Below are 27,653 nucleotides of genomic sequence, written 5' to 3'. Positions count from 1 at the left end.
TTAGTAGAATAACACCCTTGTATATGAATAAAGTTTCTGTCTGTCTGTTCGTCCGTCCACCAAGCCATATACTGTAGATATCTATCACGTATTGCAGTTTTTACTATGATTATGATTATCATCAAGGCCTGGCCACATATGGCCCGGGCTATTCTTTAATCCGTCCACCCAAGCATTTACGTTGTGTGATTTCTGTCAGAAATATTCTCTAACTGTTTTTAAACACAAAACTGTTTAATTAAAATATGTTTATTATTAAAACAGATGTATTCGTAAATAAGATTAAACTATATTTTGAAAATGTACAATACTGTATATGTATTGTATGTATTTTATCAAATAATAATGATAATAAAAACAATAATAATAAAAATAATAATGATGATAAAAACAATAATAATAAAAAGAATAACAATAATAATAATAATATTAATAAACGCGAGAATAAATCATTTTTATTATCAAAATGAACTATTTTATGTGCAGTATTTTACCTGCATGTTCTGCACTCTTTTGGTATTTGGTTGATATTATTATATATTATTATATTATATATATTTTTTGTGTTGATTTAGATATAGAGTAAATTTAATAATTGGGTAATTCATTACAAAAAAATTATGACTAAAAACAGTTATTTTTTTTAATTATCTAATGTATTTTACGTAAACATTTGACTATTATGTCTTTCTCTCTTTCTTTCTTTCTTTATTTATTTGACTTAATTAACTCATCAACGAATGACTTGGGCCTGGCCCATCAGCCAGTTTTAAGTCAAATGTTTGCTCACTCGTACTGTACAGAGCGCAGGCGTGAACCACATGAACGCGCGTCGTGCACTAGCACACACAGCTCAGTGGCGACGATGCTTTCACTGAAGCAACGAGGAAGTCGTGCTTGACTGTTTGAATACTGAAAAAGCCTCCTCCTGAATCTCCTGAAGGCGGTACGAGCCTCGAAGGTCTTTGTCGTGCTGTGATACAACGCGACCAATGTCACCCAGAAGAGCGTAGGAACTCCCACGACTTGGTGCCGACTTTTTTTTTTTGACAAGTGATTCCCACAGAGTTGCGATGAACTCCCACAGTGGATCGAGCGAATCGTACCCGCGAGCGCATTCGGAAGTATGATGGACGCACCTAGAGTACCGCAGGTGACCATCACCCCGGATGGGGGCGGCTTCTCTCGGGAGATGAAGCAGGAGGACTGGGGAGAAGGCGAAGCGGTGGATGGCAGCCTGCGGAGGAAGCTGTCTACCTCCTCCGTCTCCTCCACCGGCTCCTCTGCGGTGGAATCAGAGGATGACCTGCTTAGCGACAACGAGAGCAAAAGTAAAGGCATCATCACTTTGGAGCCCCTGGTGGACACTGGAGAGGTGAGTCCACCATTATAAGAAGTAGAAACCACATCAGTAATCATCATATAACATATGATATAGGCTATAATCTATTCTTTTTAAGTGGAACAGAAATTGTTTGTTTTCTTTTTAGGAAATTACAGATTGAAATAGCTAACCCAGCACTGTGTCCAAAAGGGTTGACCCAGCATCTTGGGTCAAGATTTTGATTCAACCAGGGGCAAAAACTATACCCATAGTGATTAGTTAACGCTACCCAGAAATGGGGTACAAAGTTATCAGTATAGGTGTTGTTAAAATGTAAACACATTTTATTACTAATATTTATATATATAAGAAGAAGAGGGTTTCCTCACTCAGGAGTCACCAAAACAAATGGCTCACATGATATGTTTGGCACAGTTTTACATCATGTGCCTTTCCTGACACAACCCACATTATTCATGCTTGGGACCCATTCACCCTGACTGAGATTTGAACCCTGATTGACACATTCAAAGCCACTGGTGTTACCAACAGAGACATTCAGCCACCAACAACATTTTCTGAGAATGTTACTTCTCAATTGAGGGTTTGACTGTATTACTGGTTTTAGAAGTCAATGAAAAGTTGAGGCAGGCTTTTGTGGGACACATAAAATGATATGGAAGGCTAGATCTGGCCTTAACAATAACACTTAAAATAAAAATAAAATGATAAAATGTTAAATAAAATGCATGTACAGTATATACACAAATCTATTTTAATGTTATCAAAGGCTTCTAAGGGTGAGAGATGGCCCACTTTTGGGATTTTCCTGTTAGATAATTATTCTGCACTTGAAGACTGATATGTCTTACTTTGTAATTTAATTGCATGTATCAATGAATTGAAAGCAAAAATACAAATGAATTGAACAAGATCCTCAACCTGCTGTGCTGTCATTGTTACGATTAAACACACTACAGAGGACTTAATTGTTGAGGCTAAAGCCAGAACCATTATGGCACATAAACAGCAGTAAGCAAACAACATCCTCCCAAAGGATCTCTTTCAGACAATAAACAAGGGGCCAATTATACAGTGATAAAAGTCTGTTTGCCTGCTTGATTTTCAAGTGGCATAAAATGTCAGTGTGGGTACTTCAGCAGAGGCATCATGCGGGAAATAAGCCACTTCTACATTTCTGAGGTTTTGCACCTCTGGCCTGTCCTGTGCTTATGTAAGTTTTGTCTTGTTTGAGGTCATAATAATTGACATGTTGGGCAAAGCTAGCAATGCTGTTTCCCATTACAAAAGATAATCGTCTAGCAATGTCATTAAGAAGACCAATGAAATTAGGTTATTTCTGCTTCGGCTTATCGAAGGCTTTCATCACCTTAACGAGCCTTGCAGTGCGCATGAACTCAAGGTTTGCTGACTTCAGGGCACTTTTTCAAAAGAAAACCACTTCATGGCAATACAACCGCAACCTTTAACCCTTGAAAATACAATGCAGCCTTTCACAAGTCGAATGCCCCTTACTGTAGAGTTCGGAGTGAGACCAATCTGCTCTCGTCTTTTCTCTAGCACATCAATTTTAATAATAATAATAATAATAATAATTAGGGCTTAGGTTCAGTGTGCTTTTTTCCTGAAACATCATAGCTATAAATCACAACGAATGGTAAAATGTGCAAACTTTTATAGGTCAAACTTATACACCTGAGTTTGAAACAAAGTAAAGACATTTTTCATCGTTGTTAAAAATATGTTTAGTGACACTAACACATAAAGCCATCGCCGATTCGTCTTTTCTGTTGACCAGTGTAATTTGTTGTTTCTTTTGATTTTTATTCATTGTAATAGTTTACAACATTTACTTGTTATTACATAACAATAAGCATGACAAAAGCTGCAGCCAGACCACTTTGAATTGAATCATAATCCCACCGAGTCGAACCGAAATGTTCCACTTGAAAATGTACCGTTCTTGAGTCATATCATATCAATCATAAACCTAACCCATTTAAGTTTTTTTTTTTTTTGTTCACTCTGATTAACTTCTTTTTAGGCTTCATTGGCAGTTAGGCAATGTTGTTAAGATAAATTCTCCCTCCATTGCTTCTCTCCACATCACATTACATGTCATTCACTTTCACAACAGCACTTAACTTCTTTTAACGCTCACGTGACTGAAAAGTGTACTAAACTGTGACGATACCACAACATTCACACTAACAGGTTATTTATATGAAGAAAAAAATCATCCCAGCAATTGCGTGGGATCTTAGAGCCATTTAAAGTGTCATGTTTTTCAGTTGCGTCCCTCCTTAGGCACACATACTGCAGGTGTTGAGGGAGTGGCCTCAAATTAAACAGAGGCAGAGGGCGTCTGTGTGTATCTGTTGATCTTCTTGGTCGAAGAGCATTTTGTTTGCGGATGCATCTCATTCAGACATAATTTGCCTTCGTTGTGCACAATTTGCTAGTCATATTCGCCATGAAGCGTTTAAATTTCTCTCACAATAGTTGTTTCGCCTCAGAGGATTGCAAGGGCGACTGTGTTCATAGACACTGCGATGTTTTGTCTTCTTTATGTCAACACTCTCACCACTAGACTTCATTCTTCGCTTCTCCATAAAAGGCCTTGCACGTGCCATTTTCTCTCAAACATAGTAAATACAAAGGACCTCTGAAGCGTGCACATTCACACGTTTATACCATCCACCCTTCGTAAAGAATATAGAAATATGGCTTCAAATGGAATTTTGTTGATCACCCGATTGGATTTAGTGGCCTCCTCCGCCCACACGCACTCACATTGGAAAAGCTAGCATAGAATTGTGCAATAATGCTCTTTTCATTTTTTTTCCTTTTAGCAAATAGAGCTTTGACATTTAACGAGGCACCATTAAAGGAAGTCAATATCACTTACGCATCACTGTTAAGATGCAGCATTTCACAAGTTACCGGGTAAGTGCGCAGAAGAGACTTATCATTTCTACTGCTTACATGCTAAGGAGTTTGTATCACCCTCTCAAGTGTCAGCTCACTTAGATATGGCACTTATTAGTCATAGAGTCTGTCTGTCTAGCGCCTGCCTGTTTGCTTTTTTCCTTGGAAGTGAGTGCCTCTGCAGCCTGTGCTCACAGCATTGCCATGGGCAACCGCTTGGATCAGCTCTGCTTTGTCAGCCTTGCTGTCCCACACGCCAGGAATCTCTGGCCAAACACAAAGAGGGCTGCAGCGCTGATGGAAAAACATGCCAAACATACCTTATATAATGACAAATCATAGAAACGCACGGTTGTAAACGACTGCATTGTATCCCTTGCTGGCTGAATGATTTTGAAAAATAATCCAATTGCGATTCCCCCCAAATACTGCGATTTTTCAAGGTCCCCTTTCATGTATTTTTTAATAAACACAAGCAATCAATTCATATGTATTACAATAAACAATATTGGATTTATTATGCATGCATTTTTTTTTTGTCATATAGGTTTGGTTTACGCTAAAATAAAGGCAAATTAATCATGAATTAATACGACAGTGTATTTACATGTTTACTTCATTTGGAGTTGTTAACTTATTAAACACCTGCAGTCTTTTAAGCGTTCACTACAACAAATTCAAAAAGTTATAACAAACAAGTGTGGCAAGTCAATAAGTCATAACTCAGAAAACAACAATAATACAATCTGATCTGTAGCATTTACACTATAAATAAACAAATAAATAAATGAACTATACATATGCATTTTTAAAAAATCCTACAGAATTTCCAAAATGAGGCAGTTTTTTTCCGACTCAAATTGAAGCCTTTGTGATTTGAAAATTTGAAAAGAGGTTGTGGCTTTGATCCCGTCTCCGGCCTCCCTGTGTGGAGTTTGCATGTTCTCCCCGTGCCTGCCTGGGTTTTCTCTGGGTACTCCGGTTTCCTCCCACATTCCAAAAACATGCATGGCAGGTTAATTGAACACTCTAAATTGCCCCTAGGTGTGATTGTGAGTGCAAATGTTTGTTTGTCTCTGTGTGCCCTGCGATTGGCTGGCAACCAATTCAGGGTGTCCCCCGCCTACTGCCCGAAGACAGCTGGGATGGGCTCCAGCACGCCCCACGACCCTTGTGAGGATAAGCGGTATAGATAATATATATATATATATATATATATATATATATATATATATATATATATATATTTTTTTTTTTATTTTATTTTTTATTTATTTATTTTAAATATATTTTTTATGGCTTTTCACACAAGTGCAATGGTTGCCAATTAATCACATGACACTTACGACCAAACAAACACCCTCACTCAGATTCGCACCTGGGATAGGCTCCATCATTCCTTTTATTATTAAAAGATTTTGCATGTAGAGGAATTATTTGAGAAGTAATTAGAGTAACACAAAAGTGCGTGTTTCATTTCCTCTTTCCATCACTTCGCATAGAGTAACATCACGTCCCCAACACGTCACTGGAGGAGGACAACATGTCAAAGTTTCACACCAACGCCTGGGAATGACCTTATCTCATAGTGTGTTTGTCATCTTTTCAAGAAGTGCGATAATGTCACTGTTTAAATGTATGGAACATTTCAGCTTCAACCACTTTTACTGCAGGGAAATAAAACAGGCGGTTCCCTGAAAGTGTGAAGCACCGCTGTGTGTCTCTGTGAAATATGCAAGCTGTCACTTTGTTTTCCTTGTGTGCGCGTGTTTGCATATTCGCGCGTGTGATACTCGAAAGAGAGGGACGAGAAAGCAGCGTTGAAGGAGCGCTCTCCAAACAAGCATGTAAAATAAATATTTCTGACAAGAAACGCAGTAACTCAGCGCTGTTGTCTTTTTTTTTTTTTTTTTACTTCACATTCCTGCAAATGGCCTTACAAACGAAAAAATGAGTGAGCCCCAAAAACCTTCAACAACTTACAATTATGCCATGAAGAAAGACAACAATGCTTAGTTTTGGTTGCAGTGCAGTTGTCATCTGCAAACTATGACCACAATAATAGACATTTTGCTCAATTAATACCTCCTTTGATCGTCAAAACGGAGCAATTGAGCATTTTTTGACTAAGAGCTCCTACAATAGTCATAAAATAATACAGTTTGCAGACAGGAAAGAATCCCACATTACATCACTAGTCCCATTGTTTGATTTAGCACACTGAGCAATGCTCTTATGAAATGTGTTTGAAGACAAGAATAATTCAATTACACACTATGCTGCCTTTAGGGTTGTGTTAAAATGACAGCAGGAAGCACAATCGAGGTAAAAAAAAAAAAAAAATCCCCTCGCATCCAACATCCATCCATTCATTTTCTGCATCTGGTACAAAACTTGTGACTTTTTTCTTTACCCATGACAACTCTCTGGTTTTTATTATAACATAAAGTACATTGCTCAACTACAAGTGCAGTTTCACAACACTCATTGTGTGGCTAACTGGGTTCACATAACCATGCATCCTTCTTTTTATGCCTGTAATCTATTGCGGCCAATTCAAAAGAACGCAATTGGGTCATGCAGTTCATACGAAGTGGTCTTTATGTAGAACTGGTAAACTGCTATGAAGTGTAAAGAGGCCTTTATGCCCAAATGTGAAACCTATTTATCTCGAAAATAACAAAAAGGACATGTCCAGAGGTAAGGAATATGGATAATCATGGAGGAATACCTATACTTTCCTGAACAATTTAATGACAGAACTTTTGATTGTGATTATGCATGTGTTCATCAGAACAAGCCATGGTGGAAGTTGAAGACCATCGTCCACTGGCCGTTTAGTGCTGCCCAGAGAAGAAAGCTAAACTGGGTGCAGCTCGCCGGTCATAAAGGTTAGATTGCCCCACTTGAATCAGCCGCCGGCATCAATGTCATTCATAATCACAAAATCAGACTTAGCGGAGGCTGAACATGTTGTCACAGGCAACTTCAAAGCGGCGGATTTGGGCAGCATTCTGAAGAAATTTTCTGAAAATGAGGTGCAGTGCTTTGAAAGGCTGAGAGGTGACGCGCTGCTGCCGTTCGTGCCTGTTTACCACGGCGTGGTGGAGAAAGACGGAGAGTCGTTCATACACATGGCTGACCTTCTGGCACCCTTTGACCTTCCAAATGTTATGGACTGCAAGATGGGAGTGAGGTAAGCAAGCTTTGCTTTGCATTGTATTGATAATTGTCGTATAACTAAGGTATGTGTAAAGGGACACTTATTGTCTCACTGAAAATTGATCAAAAGCATGACTTTTACTATAATTTAAAAATATTTACAGTAGTATTTCACGCTAATATCTACAGGAGGTTGTCAGTTTACAGTGGACTTATGTTGCCACGGTAAACCGAATTTGTGCGTAGGTCACTAACCCCCCCACATAGTCCTAATTACAGGAAATATATATATATATGTGTGTGTGTGTGTATATATATATATATATATATATATATATATATATATATATATATATATATATATATGTATATATATATGTATATGTATATATATATGTATATATATATATATATATATTCATATATATTCATATATACATATATGTATACTCATATATAGCATACACACACATATATATAGTATTTACTGCTTAAAGTAAATTGCCCTATAAGGGAACACTTGTTCTCAGTGCACACTTTATGCTTGGCTTCCTGTTATAGTGTCATGTGTATACAGTATTCACACAAAATATGCACAAACAGGTTGGCCCCTGTACTTCCCTTTTTGTTACAGAAGAGTCTTCATAAACTAAAGTACCCGTGCACACACTAGCTGTATGGTGGCACACTTGCATCACATTCACACACTTGGGGTGTCCCTGGAGACTCCCCTGTTTGTTAACCGCACATTTTCAAAACCGCTTAATTGCACAAACACACTGTCTGTTAAGCACTGCACGCTAGAGTTTCCTCTTAGCTTTCCTCCGCAGAGCAGAGGAAGTGCAGCTCAAAAACTGAAACTGAAAAGTCACGTGCTTGTTTACAGCTAGAGTATCGAGGATGAAAACTGTCAAAGCGTCTATGTAACAAATCATCGCTAGTCTTGTCAATAACACAGAGAGTGAAAGTAATGCACACCCTGAATGTAAATAGCCTCTGACATTTTGGACTGTCGCCTTGATTGCCGATGGCGTGTAAACATATTCCTCCTGCTTGTAGAACCTACTTGGAGGACGAACTGGTTCGAGCGCGGGAGCGGCCTAAGCCGAGGGAGGACCTGTACAAGAAGATGGTGGAGGTGGACAGTCAAGGCCCGACCGCCCAGGAACACTCCCAGTGTGGCGTCACCAAACCTCGCTACATGCAGTGGAGGGAAAGCCTGAGCTCTAGCAACACCATGGGCTTCAGAATCGACGGCATCAAGGTACACAAAGAGGGCCACAATAGTCCCTCTTAACACGCTTTCACATGTTAACTTTGACTTCAGAGGTGATTAAAATGCTAGCACAAGACAACGTATTCACCAGGAATCATTCTCGTAGACAACAGCGTCAAACAATTCTCTATCGTCAATATATCATCATAACATAAAGCAATCTCTAAATCAAGTGTATTTTCTGTTTTCCTCAGGTCAATTCAAAAAATGATTTAGAGCTTTGCCTGACATTTATGACAAGATTGTGTTCATCCAGACCTTATTGTGTCTTTTCCTTGTGTTCAGAAATGTGACGGCACGTGTCGGACCGACTTCAAGAAAACCAGGATGGAGCAGGACGTCATCGAGTCGTTCAAGGACTTTGTCGGCGGCAACACCGACATTATAGTATGTGGCAGCCGCACAACTGCACACAGACATGGGAACATTGGAAACCTTGCACGCAAGGACAGACACATACAAGGCAAACCTGCAGGCTTTTAAGCTTGCTGGAGAGAATAGAATAGGATAGAATCATTCATATTATATGAATGGAAGACTTCAAACTGTCAATAGATGTCAAATGTGAGTGTGAATGGTTGCCTACATGTGCCCTTGCGATTGGCAATCCACTGTGTTCTCTTGCCTCGAGCCAGCAGCGACCCTAATGGGGACAAATGTGAAAGGAAAATAGATGGTTCTGAGAATTAACAAGAATTAAAGTAAAAATGTAAGTGCTGGGAGAATAAAACATCTTGCATCATATACTTAAAGAGGAAGTCAACCCAGACATATTTTTTTGCCAGAATATGTTCTATGCAGGCTCACTAGTCTAAATACGGCATTCTGATTAATATTGTGTTTGTGGAATATGAGAAATCCACCCGTTTTTAACTAGCTCAGGGGGCGGCCATTTTGTCACTTCTGTCGACTGAATATGACATTGAAATTGTCCAGGGCTCAGATAACAACCAAACATGGCTCAGCTTCAGAAAACAGATGAGCCGTGATTGGTCGTTACCTGAGCCGTGAGCAACTTTGATGTCATCTTCAGTCGACAGAAGTGACAAAATGGCCGCCCCCCGAGATGGCTAAAAGTGGGTGCAGCTTGCTGCTTAATTCATAATCCACCAACGCAATATTCAATATCAGAATGCCGTATTTCTAGTGGGCTGGAAAAAAATATGTTTGGGTTGACCTCCCATTTAAAAAGATAACAAGGCAATAGGACGCTTTTCAACATTGACAATTTTTATCTTTACTTCAGTTAGTTAGTAGTAGTCGTAAGTACTGCTGTAGGAAAACATACACAGTAATTCTTTGTATTGGAGCACATTTCATTTTTCAAGTGTACCTAATGTTGCAGTTTGGTGAGTGTGTGTGTGTGTGTGTGTATAAGTGCAGGATGTGGTTGCACATCTGCAAATATCTGTCATGCTGTGGAAGAAAGTACATAAATTAAGCCAAGTCACGTTGTTTGAACTGCGTGAGCAAACTGCCAGAAGGATTCCAAGCACAAAGCAAATATTGACACGCTTCCCAAATATAGATGATGTCCACATCTATATAAAATTCAATTACTGATTGGCTTTCGATTCCGATGGCCTCCTTCTAATTTCAAAACAATGATCCCATTGGGAAAATTGCAATCAATTCATCAGTTTCAAGCTCAAACGTTCACAAGAATAAAGAGAGGTTTACCACTGTATCATAAATTAAAATAAACTAAAACTACTCATCTACAAGTAGACGAGAGGAATTTTATAGGTATTGCTGTACCAATAGCATTTGCTTGGTAATATTGATAATTGTGTTGCTCACATAGCCAGTCACTTTCTTATGTATCCTTGTTCTATGGTTATCGTCACACTTGTGCTTTTTACTATCACTGATGCCCTCTGTGGTGGTCACAAATCACAGTTTTTCTCACTACAAGTTTAAAGTACTAATTATGTGCATGTCTTGATTTCTTCTCAACACAGAAGTCCTACCTGAGCAGACTGATGGAGATCCAACAGGCGCTGAAAACATCGGCGTTCTTCAAGCAGCATGAGGTGATGGTGATGATGTTGATAAGGAGGAACAGCGGGTCTGAAAAAGGCTTGGGTCATTTAAAAGGGAAGTCAACCCAAACATATTTTTTACAAGAATATGTTCTATGCAAGCCCATTAGTTGAAACAAGGCATTCTGTTTGTGGAATAAGAGTTAATCGACTTGTTTTTAGCCATCTCTGAGGGCTCTGTCGTTTCGACTGAAAATGACATCACAACTACTCAGGGCTCAGGTAACGACCAATCACGGCTGAGCTGTTTTCTGAAGCTGAGCCGTGATTGGTCGTTACCTGAGCGCTGAGTAGTTGTGTTGTCATTTTCAGTCCACAGAAGAGACAAAATGGCCGCCCCATTAGATGGCTAATAATGGGTCGAATTTGCTGCTGAATTCATATTCCACAAATGCAATATTAATCAGAATGCAGTTTTTCATCTAGTGGGCCTGCTGGGAGCATATTCTTGAAAAAAATCTGTTTAAGTTGATTACCACTTTAAGGTCCACTGCACCCTTTCACAGTCCATACCATCAGCAAAATAATACTGCTCAGGACTTGGTCTCTATTAACTGTATTGCTTAGTTTTCATTTAACGGTCTGTTTATTATTGCACTGTGGCGCATAGTGAGAGGTGTCATTTTCCCTCCTCCAGGTCATCGGCAGTTCTCTGCTTTTCATCCATGACCACACGGGCAATGCTCAGGTGTGGATTATTGACTTTGGCAAGACCACCGCGTTGCCGGAGGGCCACGTATTGAAGCACGACATTCCCTGGCGGGAGGGCAACCGAGAGGACGGATACCTTTTGGGCCTGCAAAACCTCATCCGCACCCTGGAGGCTGTGAGCAGCGAATGAGTCTGGCTTGGACTGTGGACATGCAAGTGGGGGAAAGGTCGCCAGGATTTTAATGACCAATGACGTGGACTAAGAGGTTTTTATGTGGAGGGGAAGCAGGCGTTTGCACTGTGTGGACAAAACTAACATCCAGTGACAAAATACAGTGTTGGAAGTGCATAATTATCCAAAAGGGCTTGCTAAGAAGAAAAATTAAGATTCTGTTTATGTAAATTGCCACGGAGGATACACAGAACTAGTCAGTGAGCAAACAAACTGACAGTTTCGGTTCAGCCTTCATAACATATGAAAAACAGATATTTGGTGTTAGTTTGAAAATGCAAAGGAATCATCTACTGTGTTTGATGTAATATTACATTTCCATTTTGAGCAAGACCTCAGTCACAGGACCTCAAACTTTGTTTTTACAGAGCTGTTCAGTCCTAGCTAAAAGTGAACTTAAATTTTACAACTTTAACATTTTTAGTGAATATTTTTTTACAGAGTTCTATTATATATTGAATACTTTTATTGGAAAGCACAGCTAGTTCCGTTGAGCTTTGTTCACAAGTTCAACATCTAGAATCTATAAAAAGTCATTCTAACTCATTACAACAAAATATTAGCAATTGGAATCACGCACTTGCAAATTGAAGCTGCAAAGTTAATGAAACACAACATTTTGTGACTGCTAAAAATGCTTGCCATCCTTGTATCATTACATACAGTATGTTTTTTTCATGGCAGATTGATTGTTACATTTCTATCCTTTATTGTGTTACTTTTTAAAATTGGAATAATAGTTCCCTGTCAAACACAACTGATCGTTTTTTATTTCCTCATATTTTCTTCTACACAATGGCTTGATTTGACAAATGTATAAAGATACTATTAATGAACACATTGATTCAAGCAATAAAATTACAATTGCTCAGACAAATGTATGTGGAACTACAGGGACATGCTGTTGATTTTTACCTTTTAACGGTAAAACACTATTGTGACATCCTGATGGGTTCCCTTGCATTTATTTTCTTTCTTTCTGCTTATGGGGATGAAAACAGACAAGTATTTATAGAGTACACAACAAGTACACACTAATAAGCTCTGTTTGCGTTTATTAACTTTGGGCACATTTTGGTTAGATGCAAGTGTGAAAGACGGTTACATTGCATAGAGTTCACACTCAGCAATTATGACAACTCAATGGGAAATAAAATGTACAAACACAAATGTGTGTATACGTGCGTGTGTGTGGTGGGGGGCATTTCGAGGTGCAGGCATATGGACAATCAGGGCAAATTTGAGCATTTTCATTCCCTTCTGATCAAAAGTCATTTTTTATTATAAGATTATCCTGTGGTGTGGGGTGTGTGAGACTGATTTTTCCTCACCAATCCGCTTGGAAAGGACATCATAAATATTAAACCTGTTCAATATGTACAATCCCAAATCCCCATGTGTGTGGTCAATACCGAGTTGTACCGAGTCACATACTCCGTGATTGTGACGTAAAACGGAACGGACAATAGCCAATTAGGAACCTTACTATTTAAACTACTGGTTGTGTGTGTTTGTATAAGGTGTTACACAAGTCATTCACAATGAAAACGACAAGATTTTGCAACCGCCAAGTCATTGCCAGGTAAGATAGCACTTCTTCCTTTTCATATATTGTACTAGAGTAGGTTGAATGGAGTGAGCCCACTCTAATTCTATCTTTAAGTTGATTACAGGCCTAAATCAAGCTTTAGATCAAATTTCATTATTTGGATACAGACCATTTTTGCACTCAGCACTTTTATTCCGTAGCACAACAGCTGGGACAACTCCCATTTCCAAGATGGCTGCGCCAGGGAAACCTAGCTTGCGCTTCACATCTAGCAAAAACATCCCAGAAAGTAAGATTCAGCGACTGATAGAAGACTCAAAGGAGTAAGCTAACTCCGTGGCTCAATTAGATTTTGGATTTTCGGTGGAGATATGGGTGCGAACTTGCGAGCCGTGTACTGTACATCCCACATTTAAGGGGAATATTCTCCCATGTGCTTAAGTTAGAAAAACGTGTCCTATACGCCCACCGACTGCCCAAAGGCTGTATACAGTATGTGTCCCTCGACGGCTGAACAGACATTATGTCATATTAAATGGTGAAAAAAAGGATTAGCGTTAGCTGACATTTTTCGAAACCCGTGTGGAGCATTTCAACATGATGGTGGGGCTGGAGTTAAAGCGCTGATCACACACAATACAGTCATCCTAATAATGGGCAGAGATGGGAAATCCAGGTCCAGAAAGTAAAAACCTTGCCACAGTTTGTCTTTAGCCACAGGTGCTTCTAATCAACTGAGCTTGTTTACCTGCAGGTTGAGTAGAAGCACCTGTGGCTAAAGCCAAACTGAGGCAGGGTTTTTACTTTCTGGACCTGGATTTCCAATCTCTGATAATGGTCCATGAGTTAAAAATTTTTTTTTTGTATTTTTTTCGCCACACAGACATTGGCTTGCTTGGCAACCTGGTCAACTTTCCATTTTCACAGTCTTCTAAGCGTTCAGTTATGAGTACGGTTGAATGACTTTTATTGGATTTTTTAAAAACTGAATGTAAAAAACCAACTCCTTCAAAGTAGCTTGTATGAGCCACGCACACGTCATTGGCGAAGATAACATCCAGATCCATTACGCAAGTTAATTTCACATTTAAAATCTCACATTTCTATGGAATTCATTCAATTCTCTGAATTCATTGGTTCACAAGTTCACAACTCTTGTGTGGCTACCCGGGGATTCCCAGATAAGGCATGGTAGATGTTTCAGAAGCCTAAATGGGAGAATGGTCACACCTTGAAAGTGCGCAAGAAAGGCGAGCAAGAAATTGACTTAAGTGTGACCGGGAGAATATGCGCCTACAAGTAAAGAGATGTTTTGTCCTTCTCGTTTGGTGTCTGTCACATTTAAAAAAAACAATTGTTATGTGTGTACCCCACTTAACTAAACATTAGTAGACACGAAGCATACAAAAAGGATAACCCTTAAACAACCCTTTGTAAAATTACAAACATTTATAAGTGCAGATTCAAATCCACAACAATAATAATATTCAATGTATATGTGTGTGTGGTGTGTGATAAAGCATACGAATGGAATAGCTCGTTGTGTATGTCACAGCTGAATACGTCCCACTGCTGGTTAAACGTGGCTACTACAACTCTTGTGTCGTAATATCCAATGGCAGTGATTGACTACAAATAAAAAGGCAATACAGTACAGTATACATTACATTAAAATTACAAATGTTAGTCCAGTGTATAGAGGTGAGTATAAAAATAGCGAATATTTCACAGCTGTCATCGTCTGTTTTAAGTCAATATGCCAAAGCTAAAACAACCTAACTACATACTACACCAAATGAACATAACTGAGCACAAAACTATACCTTTCCTTCAAATGGAATATCAGCATTTTGTCAGATATTCATACTTTCTTGCTAAAGAGGCATATTTAAAAAGATTAGCTTGAGCTCTATGTAGTCATTACTCATAGCTCAAGGACTAAAGGAGCTCATGTGGCTTTGTCCAGCATGTTGGGCAGACCTGTACACATCCCTTCTAAAGCTCGCCAAAAAACATTGTTTTAGTAAAACAAAAACAAAAAATTATAATAAAAACAAACAAACAAAAACAAAACAAAACGTGTGAGAAAGCCATTAAAGTTAAAAGATGTATGTAAGATAGTTGATATTAATACTGGGAAAATTCTCATTTTAAGATTTTATCATTCATAATGAATTTAATTATACTTAATAAATTATTGAATAAAAAATGATTTACAACTGATGAGTCGAAGAGATCAATGAATACAAGATGAGCAAATACATTTTTACTCACAATTTTAGGCAAAAACTCAAATTACCGTAATGCAAAAAAATAGATCCCTGACTTATGAGTATGGCTGCAATTGATTACTAATCTGTGAATTATTTATTTGATTAATTGATTCATCGGATGATAATGGTTTTTAATTCCCATCCCTGTATTTAAAAACAGAATGTTATTTCAAATTGACAGTACAGAAAATGTGCAAACATAAACTGATTATGATTCGGTTATTGGTTTGGTCCAGAAAATGCCAGAAAATAGGAAAAATATTGATCATTGTTTTGCAAAATAAAAGCAGGTTTTTGCAAATGTCTCATTTTGATTAAACAGAGGGATAAGTCTTATTTTCATGAAGGACGAAAGAAATCTGAGAAGATTTAATGTTAAGAGGATGAAATTCCAACAATTTGGAAAATGACCAGTTTGGAAAAATTTCCAGTTAATGTCTCTAAACAATTTCTCGATTATACAAAACACTTTCAATTTACCGATTAATTGCTGCACCTCTACTTCCAAGTGCACTACCAAGTGTGGCTCAGTCGAACCTTTTTGCTTTGTGTTGTAAGATTTCATTTGAGGTACGAGCAAGCGTCTGCTGAGTTGAACTCATAAGTCAAGGCGTATGTGTATTTCAGGACTGTTAATAAACGAGTGGAGAAGGGTTAGTCTGGCCCTTGGGCCATATTTAGCCCATCTGATATCAACTCTGAAATCCAGCAAGAAAAGGGCTACTTGGTGTTCAAAGTGTCACATCATCATAGTTAAGTCGTTGCCATGACAACATTGCCAAGAAATGTGGCTGAATGTTCACACTTTCTTCTTTCAAAACCATCTCTGTATAGAAAAATACACATTATTGCAGAAATTATGAAGTAGAGATTTTTTCACATTATTCCTTCAGAACCCTAAGAGTCTTTCGTGAAACCTGAAATTGTTCCGTTTTGGTGGATTCACAATTCCAACAAAGCTAAATTATTGGAGATTCTTATACTGGATACTGGGCGTGCCAATATCCAACCCACTGGTAGTGGTAACAGATGCCAAAGCTTCCAGGAGACAAAAAAAAAAAATAGTCGCAAATGTTTCAGCATCTTGGAGACAATGTGATTGGAATGAGAATCACACGATGAGGTCAACTTAATGTTGTCATATACTGTTATTGTTCTCGGTTGCTTTCGCTCCGTTGTCTTTTCTCTTTGTCTGTCCCTTCTCAAACGTCCAAATGCATGTCCAGTAAACATCCACCTTACTGCAAACAACAGTGGCACTGTTGAACAGCAAAACTGTTCAGGCTTAAAAAAACAAAAAAAAAGGCATACAGATCCACCGCGCCATAACCAAGCAGCTATATAGGACAGATGGGAAAAAAAAAAAAAGAAAAGAAATGAAAGAGTCCAGCTCTCTGAATCACAGTGCAGAGGAGTGTGTAAGGTTACCTTCCAGCATTGTAATCATCAGAACCATTACATGAGCTCAAATTATACATTACCTGGCTGGCACAGTGGATATAGAAATTCAGCACATCTTTGTTGAAAAAGGTTTCTGTGATGTAAAAAAAAAAAAGAAAATAAATCTGAGCACGGTAATTTCTTTACTTTCAAAACATGTTTTAAATACATGGGTCAACAGCAAATTTGAATCAAAGATGGCTTTATGTCTTCCTAAATGTATTTTTGACACCGATTTAAAAAAAACATCTTCACTTTACCCGCACATCAGGTTTTTGAGTCATTTTTTGTTTTTAAGTTTAACTTATAAAAGCTTGCGCAATACGGATTTTACCATGGGTTGTAATTTATGGCTATGACATTTCAGAAAAAAAAAAAACCCACCTGATACTAAACACGGATTCATTCGATCTCAATTGAATATTCAAGCAAACCGGCTGGAGATGAGATTCAAACGGCAAATCTCAGAACTGTGAGAGGGATGTGCTGACCACTCAGCCACTGCACTGCCTCAAATACTGTCATTAGAGCTGAAAGTGTTTCAACAAAATCCACATGTAATTGACACCTAAAAATGTTTGTAATTACTTATGCCCGAAGGTGGCGACAAAGCACTATTCAAGACAAAATTAAACTCCTGAACTAACTCCAACATACTTCCTTGACACCAAAATGCCACCGGATGTCTCACCTTTTCACTGTTTTTGTGCTCAGCAATAAGAGTGAACAGAAACAGTGAATCTGTGAGTTTTTGAGCAAAGAAAAGAGGATACGTCCCCCCCCCAAAAAAAAATCTGTGAATAGGCAAATACATTAAGTGGGGGGGGGGCACACTGTCGACAGCGTTATACAAGTAATGGGTCACATTATTAAAAACAAAAAGTTTTGTAAAGATGTAAAGACGTCTCTCTCTTTTTTTTCTTTTTTTTTTTTACTTCAGGAAAACCTGCAATGTTGGCTCTCAGATCGGTGTGACGCTCAGGTCCTCGGAGAGGGAGAAGCCGGAGTCTCGGTCTCGTGAGGGCTTCTCAGCTTTGGTGTGTCTCCTCACGTCCTCGTGCCCGTAGCTGGCGTGGCGCTTGAGCTGCAGCTTGGGCATGCAGGAAGAGGAAGAGGACGAAGAGGAGGAGAAGGATGAGTAGAGGCCCAAAGTCAGCCCCAGGCCCGTCCCCGAGGACATGCTGGGGGCAGAGTTGGTGTTTTTGATGGCTTCCGGAGCTTTTATCTGGACCACCAAGGGCAAGCTCTCCGCCTCATAGCTATGCTCGTCATAGGCGTAATTGACGTTTCCGCAGGGGAAACTCTGCAGCTTGGCCAGGTCAATGTCCCCCTTGGAGGGGGCGCCGCTGCTTTGGCTCTTATTGTGGGGCGCGTTCAGCGCGGCTTGAGGCGGGCAAGAAGGCGACGCAGAAGTCGAGAGGGCGGGAGGTTTGAGGTGGGAGCAGTTGGAGCAGCCTGCCCGGTTGTACTCTGAGGAGGACTGAGCAGCTGCGTTGCAGTAAGGAGGACTTGAGAGGGGCGTGGACTGAGTGTGAGCCAGGGTCTTCTTGCTCTTGAAGCTCTCCAAGACCCAAGAGCCGTACGTCGGGTTCCACAAATTCTTGGTTTTGTTCTTCAGCCGTTGGCTGGCTGAACAAGAGCTGTTCGTGGAGCAAGGTTGGCGCAAGGGAGGCTCCGGGTGCAGCCACGGGCCCCCCGTGGACACGGCGGCCGCCGGTGCCGCCTCGGCCCAGGAGGGATCCGGGAGCGCCTCGCAGGACGGCGTTGTCTCATGCTGGACAAGACGAGGTCTGGCGGGCTGCGGGAGAAGAGTCGAGGGCGCCTGGCTCAAGGGGCGGGAGGAGGCCAAGGAGACTGGGAGAGGAGTGAAGCTGGTGGGCGTGTGGTCAGAGGGGCGGATCACTGCAGCGCTATCGTCGTCGGTGGCGGGCCGATATTCCACTGGGAGAGGTGTGTTGATCACGTCCGGATCCTGATGGGACAAGTGAGATGAAACGTGGAAAGATGAAGGGACTGCATACTCGGAACAGACTTTTCATTAGGTACATCTAAAATGCTATACACCAACTGGCCGCAACATACTGACCGCTTAAACCATCTGGTCTTTCACATCATTTTCCGTAGCCCACGGAAGCAAATAAAGTGCATCTATTTGATGTTTCTTGCTGAATGGATTTGTTTTTTTTTTATTTTGGTCAAATCTGTACCAAAATTACATTTTTTCTACACCTTGATTAGTTTTACAAGCATTTACATGCAACAAATTCCAGCGTATCATGAATTGGATGATAGTTCCTTAATTTGTGATTTTAAATCAATTCGTTGTTGAAAATTTGTAATAATCAAATGCAGGCAATTGTGGATATGCAACAATATGATGAGTTGATTATATATTTATACGGTTTTCACAGTTGTAACAGTCCATTGAGGGAAAATATAACTTTTACATTAGTACAGGTGCAGCTCAATAAATGCGAATATCGTTAAGAAAAATAATGCAGTGGTTATATTGAAAAGGTGAAACTCATACTGTTAAACACAGGAACATTTGCTTTCAGATGGCTAATTCTTGCCCAATTAAAAAAAAAAGTGTGTTTCTTATGTAATTTCTCATTTCTTCAGATGAATGTGGCTGTTTGTGAGTTGTAAGATATGATCGTCAAAATTATGTTAAAAAATACAATTAAGTAATATTTCATTCCGTGTTGAGGAACTTTCTCAGTGTGAACTGAGTTACTGAAATATGTTTTCACAAATTCACTGACATGACCTGTGGGACTGTAACCATATGAGGTAATGAAAGACAATATGTAACAATTATTGAATTAGTGCATAAATGAAAATGACCCTTGAAAATTTCAAGATGAAACACATCCATAAACCCAAAATGAAACAGTTAATTTACACCCAAATTGAAAACAAAGAGAAGCCCTGAGGGCTCTGAAAAATTTTTAAAAAATCAATTACAGTATAAAGTCCATTATAAAAGCTGAATCAAATATTCTGTTTTTACAAAGATAATAATTCTCCGCTTTACGTAGGAAGTTATTAATGCAATATTACTGTATGTTTATTATTTTGGTCGCGGTGGTGTACAATACAACTGCAGTAAATCACACAGAGCATTGAATATTTCGACTCACAGGTAACCTAATACCAAAATATTAAGCATACCGGATCCTCAGTTCTTCGACACCACCGCATATGCCAATCGCAATAATAAACAGATTGTGAAATGAGAATAGCATGAATTAGAGTACCAAAATGAAGTGATATCAAGTGTACCTGAGTGCAGTAGTTGATTCTCTCGAGTATAGTGGAGAAGTTGGGTCGATGTTCAGGACAATGCTGCCAGCACTGGGTCATGATCCGATAACTAAACACATAACACAAATATGAATTGGTTAGCTTGATTGGGATTTAGAAGTTCACCACTTAGCCGGTTTGTTGTGTTGTGAGCGCTCACACTGGTCCCGGGCAGCCCTCTGGGGGGTCCATCCGACCTCCACTGGTGACAAACTCCAGCACCTCTTGGTTGGTCTTACACGGGTATGGCATGTAGCCCATCGAGAGGATCTCCCATAGCAGTACACCAAACGACCTGCAGGGGGAGACACATATCTACTATTGAGTCCATTTCCTACAGCGTTTTTATGTGTACTCAACTCAACTTTATTAAGCACTTTAAAACCATCCACAGCTGCATACAATGTGCTCTATATAAAATAAAAATCAGACATGTAAAAACAAGACAATTAAAGCAATAAATGAATAACATAAAAACAGTAAACAAATCTTATCTTATGCTTCAGTTATTCCAGACCATGGGTGTAAAACTCCCTTTTTGTCGCGGGCCACATCTTAGTTATGGTTTCCCGCGAGGGTCTTAAAAAATAAGTGGTGTAAAGTGTACAATAATTCTTAATCTTTGGTAAATATTAACCAAAGCATGTCAGATAATTTTCATGTACTGCTGAAGACCTGAAAAAAACACACGAGTCTCCTTTAAGAATGTCTCCCCGCTATGAATTGACCTGCTAAATAAAAGTTGATGTAGCTGTTGGTTATTCGAGCTCAACATGGACTGAATGTTAATTAACAGCATCATACCCCTCTCATTTTGTTTTGGCAATCATGTAAAGGCTGAGTCACATTGTCGAAGAATACCCCGTGCAGCTCTGTATTTTCTCCCTTTGTTCATCTAAGCATGAAAAGGGCACTAATACCACACACAAACAACAACATATAAACCAGTCTAATGAGATCCAATACAAGAAAAGAACTGTTTAATAAAATTCCAATTGTCACAATAACAATAACAATCAGATGGCAATGGAGTTAATATAACAATGGTATTATTTTTTTAGGCATTGTGCTGTTCTTTGCCACTGAACAAGCACAATAATAAACCTACTGTTAAATTCATAACATATTTATGTCAATCAAAACTGAGCATTGTTATGTTTGTAAATGCAGAAGGTGTGATACAGCTCTTATAAAGGATATTATTAAATTGTGCATATGTAACGAATGTTATGGCCGCCCTGGCTATTCATATTTGATGCACATCGTAGGTAACTTGTTGTTCTTTGAATAAGTTTCTTTGTGGAAAAAAACAAACAAACAGAATGCGTCTTTAAAGCGTGTTTTTTGTTCAAGTTAACAATGAAGGGGATATGTTGCTCTTTCTTTTATTCTGGGTCACTACAGTTTTATAACCTCAAAGCTATTAGACCCGAAAGGATGAATCATGTTTTGGATAAAGTCCAAAGGTTGTTTTTTCTTCCCCATTCTTTTGAGCATTTATTTATCCCAGGGGTGGCCAACTCGGGTCCTCGAGAGCCCCTATCCAGCATGTTTTAGATGTCTCCCTCCTCCAAAACACCTGATTCAAATGATCAAGCTCGTTATCTTGCTTCTGCAGAGCTGATCATTTGAATCAGGTGTGTTGGAGGACGGAGACATCAAAAACATGCTTGATAGGGGCCCTCGAGGATCCAAATTGGACACCCCTGATTTAGCCTCTGCTTTACGTCTGGCTTGTTTAATTGCGTTGACACCCTGACAGTTATGTCCATATGGTTGTTATTCTTCAGTGTGTTTGTATTTTCCCCTCAAGCAACACTTGCCCCCTTCCTAAAGCGGCTCTTGTAATAATGATGTAATCTTCTGGAAAATATCAGACATTTTGTTTTCATGATGAAGAGGATTCAATTTTTTGAAGAAACATCTGGTTTGTATTCATTATTACTACGTTTCCCCACAGGATCGCATCCCTTTTGCTTAAGATGGATAAAATTTGTTTACAGTATGTTTTTAATTAAAAGCAAAACATCTAAGCAGACGTTAATGTAAGCATACTGCGTCCATGAACATGACACCTGCCTCAGTGGGATGCATTGACAAATGGTGATGGCTTAACATTAATGAGGTCACATACAAGGACATTGTAATAACTATTCTGACTTGTGCTTTTCAAACATAGTTGAGGGAGATAGAGAAAGGCTAACCACCGTATTAAAAACACTTCCTATTATGAAGGAGTGGATTTCGATACCAATACAAACCTCTCAAATGTAAAAATATTGTTAAACAAAAAAATTCATTCATTCATTCATTCATTATCCATACCGCTTATCCTCACAAGGGTCGCGGGCGTGCTGGAGCCTATCCCAGCTGTCTTCGGGCAGTAGGCGGGGGACACCCTGAATTGGTTGCCAGCCAATCGCAGGGCACACAGAGACAAACATCCGCACTCACAATCACACCTAGGGGCAATTTAGAGAGTCCAATCAACTTACCATGCATGTTTTTGAAATGTGGGAGGAAACCGGAGTACCCGGAGGAAACCCACGCAGGCACGGGGAGAACATGCAAACTCCACACAGGGTGGCCGGAGCCGGGATCGAACCCACGACCTCTGAACTGTGAGGCGGACGTGCTAACCAGTCGACCACCGTGCCGCCCCCAAAAAAATTCAACCACACCATTTTCCTTTTATATCGGATCCCATTCGTTTTCGTGCAGGCGTACCTAATGTTGTGCCCAGTGAGTGTATAGTACAGTATATTATGGGGTGTGTGTTCACCATGTATCAGTCTTGCAGGTGAAGATTCCCTCCATAAAAGCTTCAGGCGGCATCCACTTGACCGGAAGCATGGCACGACCGCCTTTCCTGTAGTAGCTGGCTCTGAGCACCAAAAATATAATGAATACCAATAGAAAGCAACAAAAAAAAAAAGATCAACTAGCTTTGCTTTATTCATTTATTTATTCTAATACTTCAGGGGAAAAGAAGTCCATAACCATACATTTGGGTATGCTTTTTGCTCTCTCTTCTTTCGTGACTTTAATACTTAAGCATTCATATTAATCCTGAGTCGTCTGGCCATTTCTTGCAGAACTTTTACCTGCACATTAAATAAATAAATAAATAAACTATAGTCAAACAAAAATAAATAAAAGTATTAAATTATCTTAATACTTATTTAGTCTGAGATCAGCACACTCTGTTTTCAGGCCCTCCATACACATTCATGGGACAAAAAAATATTAGATGAACCTTATTTCTCAGTTTCTTGTTCATTTTAAATGGCTAGTACAACTAAAGTTTTTTGTTTGAGCAAATATGACAACAAAAATAGCTCATAAGAGTTTAATCGACGGGTTGATATCCTGCCATATCCAGGGTTTTCCTGATAGTCACCACAATCACTTAAGTTCTGGCATCAGGGGTCAGCAATGCAGTGCCTCCAATTACCACTTGAATAGCTCACCACTACAAATAGCTCACCACCAAAGTGATCATTTGAAAATGTTAATATTTGCAAACATTTCTAGACACTACGTGTTGCGTATTGCTCTTTATCTCTTCCCCACCATGTTTATTGTGATAGTTATTGTCAGAAATCATTAACATGATCAGTATCTTCACAAAGATAACAATATCATTATGATGTAGCTCTCACTTTCCAAAAAGTCGGTGACCCCTTTCATACATGTGTTGTGGCATTGTATTGCCAAAAACAGTGATTTGAGGCATTCCATACTTTCTTTTCTGTTAGTCAAATGATACACCTTTATTGGTCCCAGGCAGTAAAGTGAACAAGAAATTGAAAACAACAAGGTGGTCTAATAATGTTTTCCAAAAATTTAACAACACTTATGTTTAAATTATCATTTGTTCCAAGTAAGATTACACATTTACTGACAGTCAGATGCGGGAATTGCATTAGCAGATGAGTGGACAAACCTGTAAATGTCTCTGGCCATGCCAAAGTCTCCGATCTTGGCCACCCTTTCCGGTCCGGGGCATGTAAGAAGGCAATTTCTAGCAGCTATATCTCTATATGAATATATTAATGAAAACACATACAGTAAGTTGTTATCGAAAATTGCAAACAAACAGCATTGGGTCTACTTTTGTGCCTAGTGCAAGTCTGGCATGAAGCGTGGAGTCAATTTGTGCAGGGGCGGGCTGGACTAAGTTTTGGTATTTTCGCAGATCTCTGCAAGTCAGTGCAGCGGTGCAGCCTTCCACCCGGATCGTACGTGGCCATGTGTATTTCTGCCTCCACAATGTCAAGGACTGTGTTCCTGCCACTCCTGTGCTGAATTTAACCCTTGTATGGTGTTCGTATTTTGGTTACTCGGCCAGTGTTGATGGGTCTGGCGGATCCGCTCGAGTTTTGGGTTTTCAAAACAACACAATCAAATAATTTTCTGTTAAAATACTCAACAGATGTTTGCTACATCCCAATTGCAAGTCATATAAACAGCAAGCATTGTTAATATTTACACTTTACCTTTGTTAAATCGCATTTGCAAATTAATCCCACAACAGTGTGTTATTCACCATGAGGAGAAGGGTCCAGATATGCCTTGGCTCATTTTTCTTTTGATAAAAACTGAACACAGGTCCCACAGACCATACAAGGATTAAAGGGAATGAGTGCTGCTTTCATTGGCCAGAAAGTAAGTCAGCTGTATTCATCCCCACAACGGCGCAAATGCCCCTTTCTATGTGCGCCTCTCTACAAAAATACCAAAAGAAATTAAACTCCACCCATACGCATAGTTGGACTAGACTTGCTAGACTTGTGCTGGGAACAAAAATAGGCCCGCTGGGTGTTTTTGTTGCAGTCAAATTTCCAAATGGGTCAAATTTGACCTGAACAGTGTGTAAATGTTAATAATTTGTTGCATGGTTTCAAGGTGGCTGTCCACGTTATCGGTACCTGTGTATGAAGTGATTTTCCTCCAAGTAGCGGCAACCACGTGCAATGTCCCTGGCCATCTGCAGCAGCTCGTGCATGTTGAGAGAAGGAGCTTGGCCCTGAAAGCAGCACGGCTCATGTCAAAAATGGCGCAACACACCGACAGTGAGGTGGTGGGGGCCATGACGTACGCGTTGGGGCCTGTTCTGCCTAAGGAAGCTCTTCAAGTCTCCGCCAGTCATGAGTTCCAGCAGGATGAAACGTGGCAGGATGTTGAGACTGACGCCGATGCAGCGTACAATGTTCTCGTGGTTGAACTTGCTGTGGGCACACAGAGTCACACAGATTTTTAATGTCCTCACACAGTGGCTGCCGTAGCACATCTGCAAAGAGGTTCAAAACTCTGTTCAGTCTGTCCTGTGTGGAGTTTATCTAGTGCTGCAACAAAGACACTAATCTGTCCATAGGTGTTAATATGAGTGTCATTGCTTGTTTTTGGCTGCCCGAAAGCGGTCCAAACCTTTCCCATTGAGTGCCCCATGCAGAAAAAAGGAAGGAGGATAGGGTACTTCTCCTTGTGTTAATAAAGCATGCTAAAAAAAACACTTTAGTATACTGTTGGTTGGCATATGCTAAGCAGATAAACATGAAAGAAAAAATTCTAAATTTCATCTTGGCTCATCCGTCCATCCAGTTTTTCCCCCGCTTATCCTCATGAGGGTCACAGGTGAGCTGGGGCCTATCACAGCTGACTTTTGGTGATAGGTGAGATACACCCTGGACTGATCGCCAGCCAATCGCAGTGTTAGTAATAGTGTGGTATCATTTTTTTATATTCAAAAATGGTAAGTGGGCTGTCACTTGTATAGCGCTTTTCAACATTAGGTATTCAATTAACACTGTTTCCTCATTCACCTAATTATGCATCAGGAGCAACCGGGTGTTCAGTATCTTGCTCAAGGACTTCGAAATGGTCGCAATGGCAAGGAATCGAACACCCTGAAGATTACGCAACCACTGAGCCATGTTGCCCCACAAAATTTGAGTGGGATAACAGCAGGGGTCGACTGTAGTTTACATGGCAAAATGGTGCTACAGTGCTGAAATTGTCCTCCGTTTCCTCAATGGTAATTCAAGTGACATAAAGAAATTGATGTCTGCAGATGAAGATTGGACCCCCAGTGATAAAGAAAGCTCCAATAGCGCAATGAGGAAGACAGAACGCCTGACCAGAGGCTTGACGAGTAAAAAGAAAGTCCAACAATATCACAGGCAACAAAACAGAGTGGAAGAAGCAAAGTGAAAAGTAAAGAGAAGAGGGGAAGGACACAGCTGCTGAGTTTGACAAAAGTGGTGACCAGAGGAGCACAGAAAAAGGAGGTCCAACAGTGATACGGGCCAAAAGAAGAAAGAAATCTGCAAAGAAAATGTGAAAAGGAAGGGGGACAGATGGAGAAAGGCAGAATTTCACCCTCCAGATGTTCCATTTTTTGGAGAGTGCTGACTGATATCGAAGTAAGGAAATTGAAGAAAGGTCTGGTCATTTGGTCGGAAGACAAAAACATGTCTAGTTCCCAAACCATCCATCATTCAATCCTAGAAGAAATTCATGATTGGTGTTGATCTTCTGGATATGTCGCCTGTCCTGTACAAATACAGCTTCAAGTGCACAATATTTTACTTGTATCGTGGGTGGTATAGTGTCACAGTGGCACTCGTCAATTATTGGCCCTAGAGACCTGAAGCACTGAACCTACAGAAAAATGCCTCTGAGATGGTTGGAGGCCTGATTTTGCTCTCCCCTGGTAAAAGCAGTAAAAACAAAAGTCAGGTTTGGCACACCACTCCACAATCACCGCCACCACTAAAGAAGAGGTGGTGATTGACTTCTGTGCCTCCATATGTGAGAAGAGATATGGTCAATCTCGAATTCAGGGAAAAGTGACAAAGGTGCAGGCACTGCACAGGATACTTTTACCATGTGCCGTGTGGAAAATATGTCCAGCTATGCCTGAGCAAGGACAGAAATTGTTTCCATGCTTATCACATGGCATAAAAAAACAATACTTGAAAAGTTAACAGTTTGAAAAAATAAGAGGCTAATGTTCTTGTTGAATAGCCAAAACGTCAGTTTTCGCGCTTACTACTTTTCGGAATGAAGCAAAAAGTTACTGAAAAACGTAGCAGTCTGAAAAACTGAAGAGGCTGATGTGCTTGTTCTATCTCCAGAACGACATGTAAATGCTCATTTATGATACAAATTGAAAAATATTAAAAAAAATATATACATTTTTTTTAACATTTTTTGTTTAAAGGGTCAAATAAAGGTTTCTGATTTTAAAAAAAAAAATTTGAATTTTTTGTCTATTGTTTCAGGCATTACAGGGCTAGGAATGGAACGTGTAACTCTTTCACGCGAGGGTTCCTCTTTATTGTTCTCTCCGTCCATAACAGATCAGTTACATCAATACAAATTTTACGAGGTTAGTGCATGGCAATAAGGTCATGTGGATGTGCATTTTGTTTGTTGTATCTTTTA

The 27,653-nt window shown here is 39.7% G+C and overlaps 2 protein-coding genes across 2 annotated transcripts in view; one reads left to right on the top strand and one right to left on the bottom strand.

The window, feature by feature from the left end:
- Positions 1-813: 813 nt before the first annotated feature.
- Positions 814-13,026, top strand: itpka (inositol-trisphosphate 3-kinase A). Its single transcript, XM_086049129.1, has 7 exons — positions 814-1,375; positions 7,068-7,164; positions 7,256-7,469; positions 8,495-8,699; positions 8,997-9,098; positions 10,673-10,744; positions 11,391-13,026. The coding sequence occupies exons 1-7, from the start codon at positions 1,127-1,129 to the stop codon at positions 11,592-11,594; spliced, it is 1,143 nt and encodes a 380-aa protein (XP_085905255.1). The 5' UTR covers positions 814-1,126; the 3' UTR covers positions 11,595-13,026.
- ltk (leukocyte receptor tyrosine kinase) overlaps positions 12,675-27,653 on the bottom strand; it is a 63,432-nt gene continuing 48,453 nt past the window's right edge. The window contains exons 23-29 of the mRNA XM_086049127.1: positions 25,306-25,435; positions 25,136-25,233; positions 24,151-24,243; positions 22,987-23,088; positions 20,365-20,499; positions 20,184-20,274; positions 12,675-18,870 (exon numbers count right to left, since the gene is read on the bottom strand). Of these exons, the coding sequence (XP_085905253.1) occupies positions 17,860-18,870; positions 20,184-20,274; positions 20,365-20,499; positions 22,987-23,088; positions 24,151-24,243; positions 25,136-25,233; positions 25,306-25,435 (1,660 nt within the window). The 3' untranslated portion in view covers positions 12,675-17,859. The remainder of the gene's footprint in view (positions 18,871-20,183; positions 20,275-20,364; positions 20,500-22,986; positions 23,089-24,150; positions 24,244-25,135; positions 25,234-25,305; positions 25,436-27,653) is intronic.

This window comes from Filicampus tigris, chromosome 13 (assembly GCF_054856515.1).
Source record: "Filicampus tigris isolate MCC_2025a chromosome 13, RoL_Ftig_1.0, whole genome shotgun sequence".
Classification (NCBI taxonomy): domain Eukaryota; kingdom Metazoa; phylum Chordata; class Actinopteri; order Syngnathiformes; family Syngnathidae; genus Filicampus; species Filicampus tigris.
This window is presented reverse-complemented; position numbering and strand designations above follow the sequence as displayed.

Excerpts from the sequence above, each read along its gene's own strand:
- itpka (XM_086049129.1), top strand. The coding sequence starts at position 1,127 with ATGATGGACGCACCTAGAGTACCGCAGGTGACCATCACCCCGGATGGG. Across the intron at positions 1,376-7,067 it reads CCCTGGTGGACACTGGAGAG|AACAAGCCATGGTGGAAGTT; the intron begins GTGAGTCCACCA and ends TGTGTTCATCAG. Across the intron at positions 8,700-8,996 it reads TCAGAATCGACGGCATCAAG|AAATGTGACGGCACGTGTCG; the intron begins GTACACAAAGAG and ends CCTTGTGTTCAG.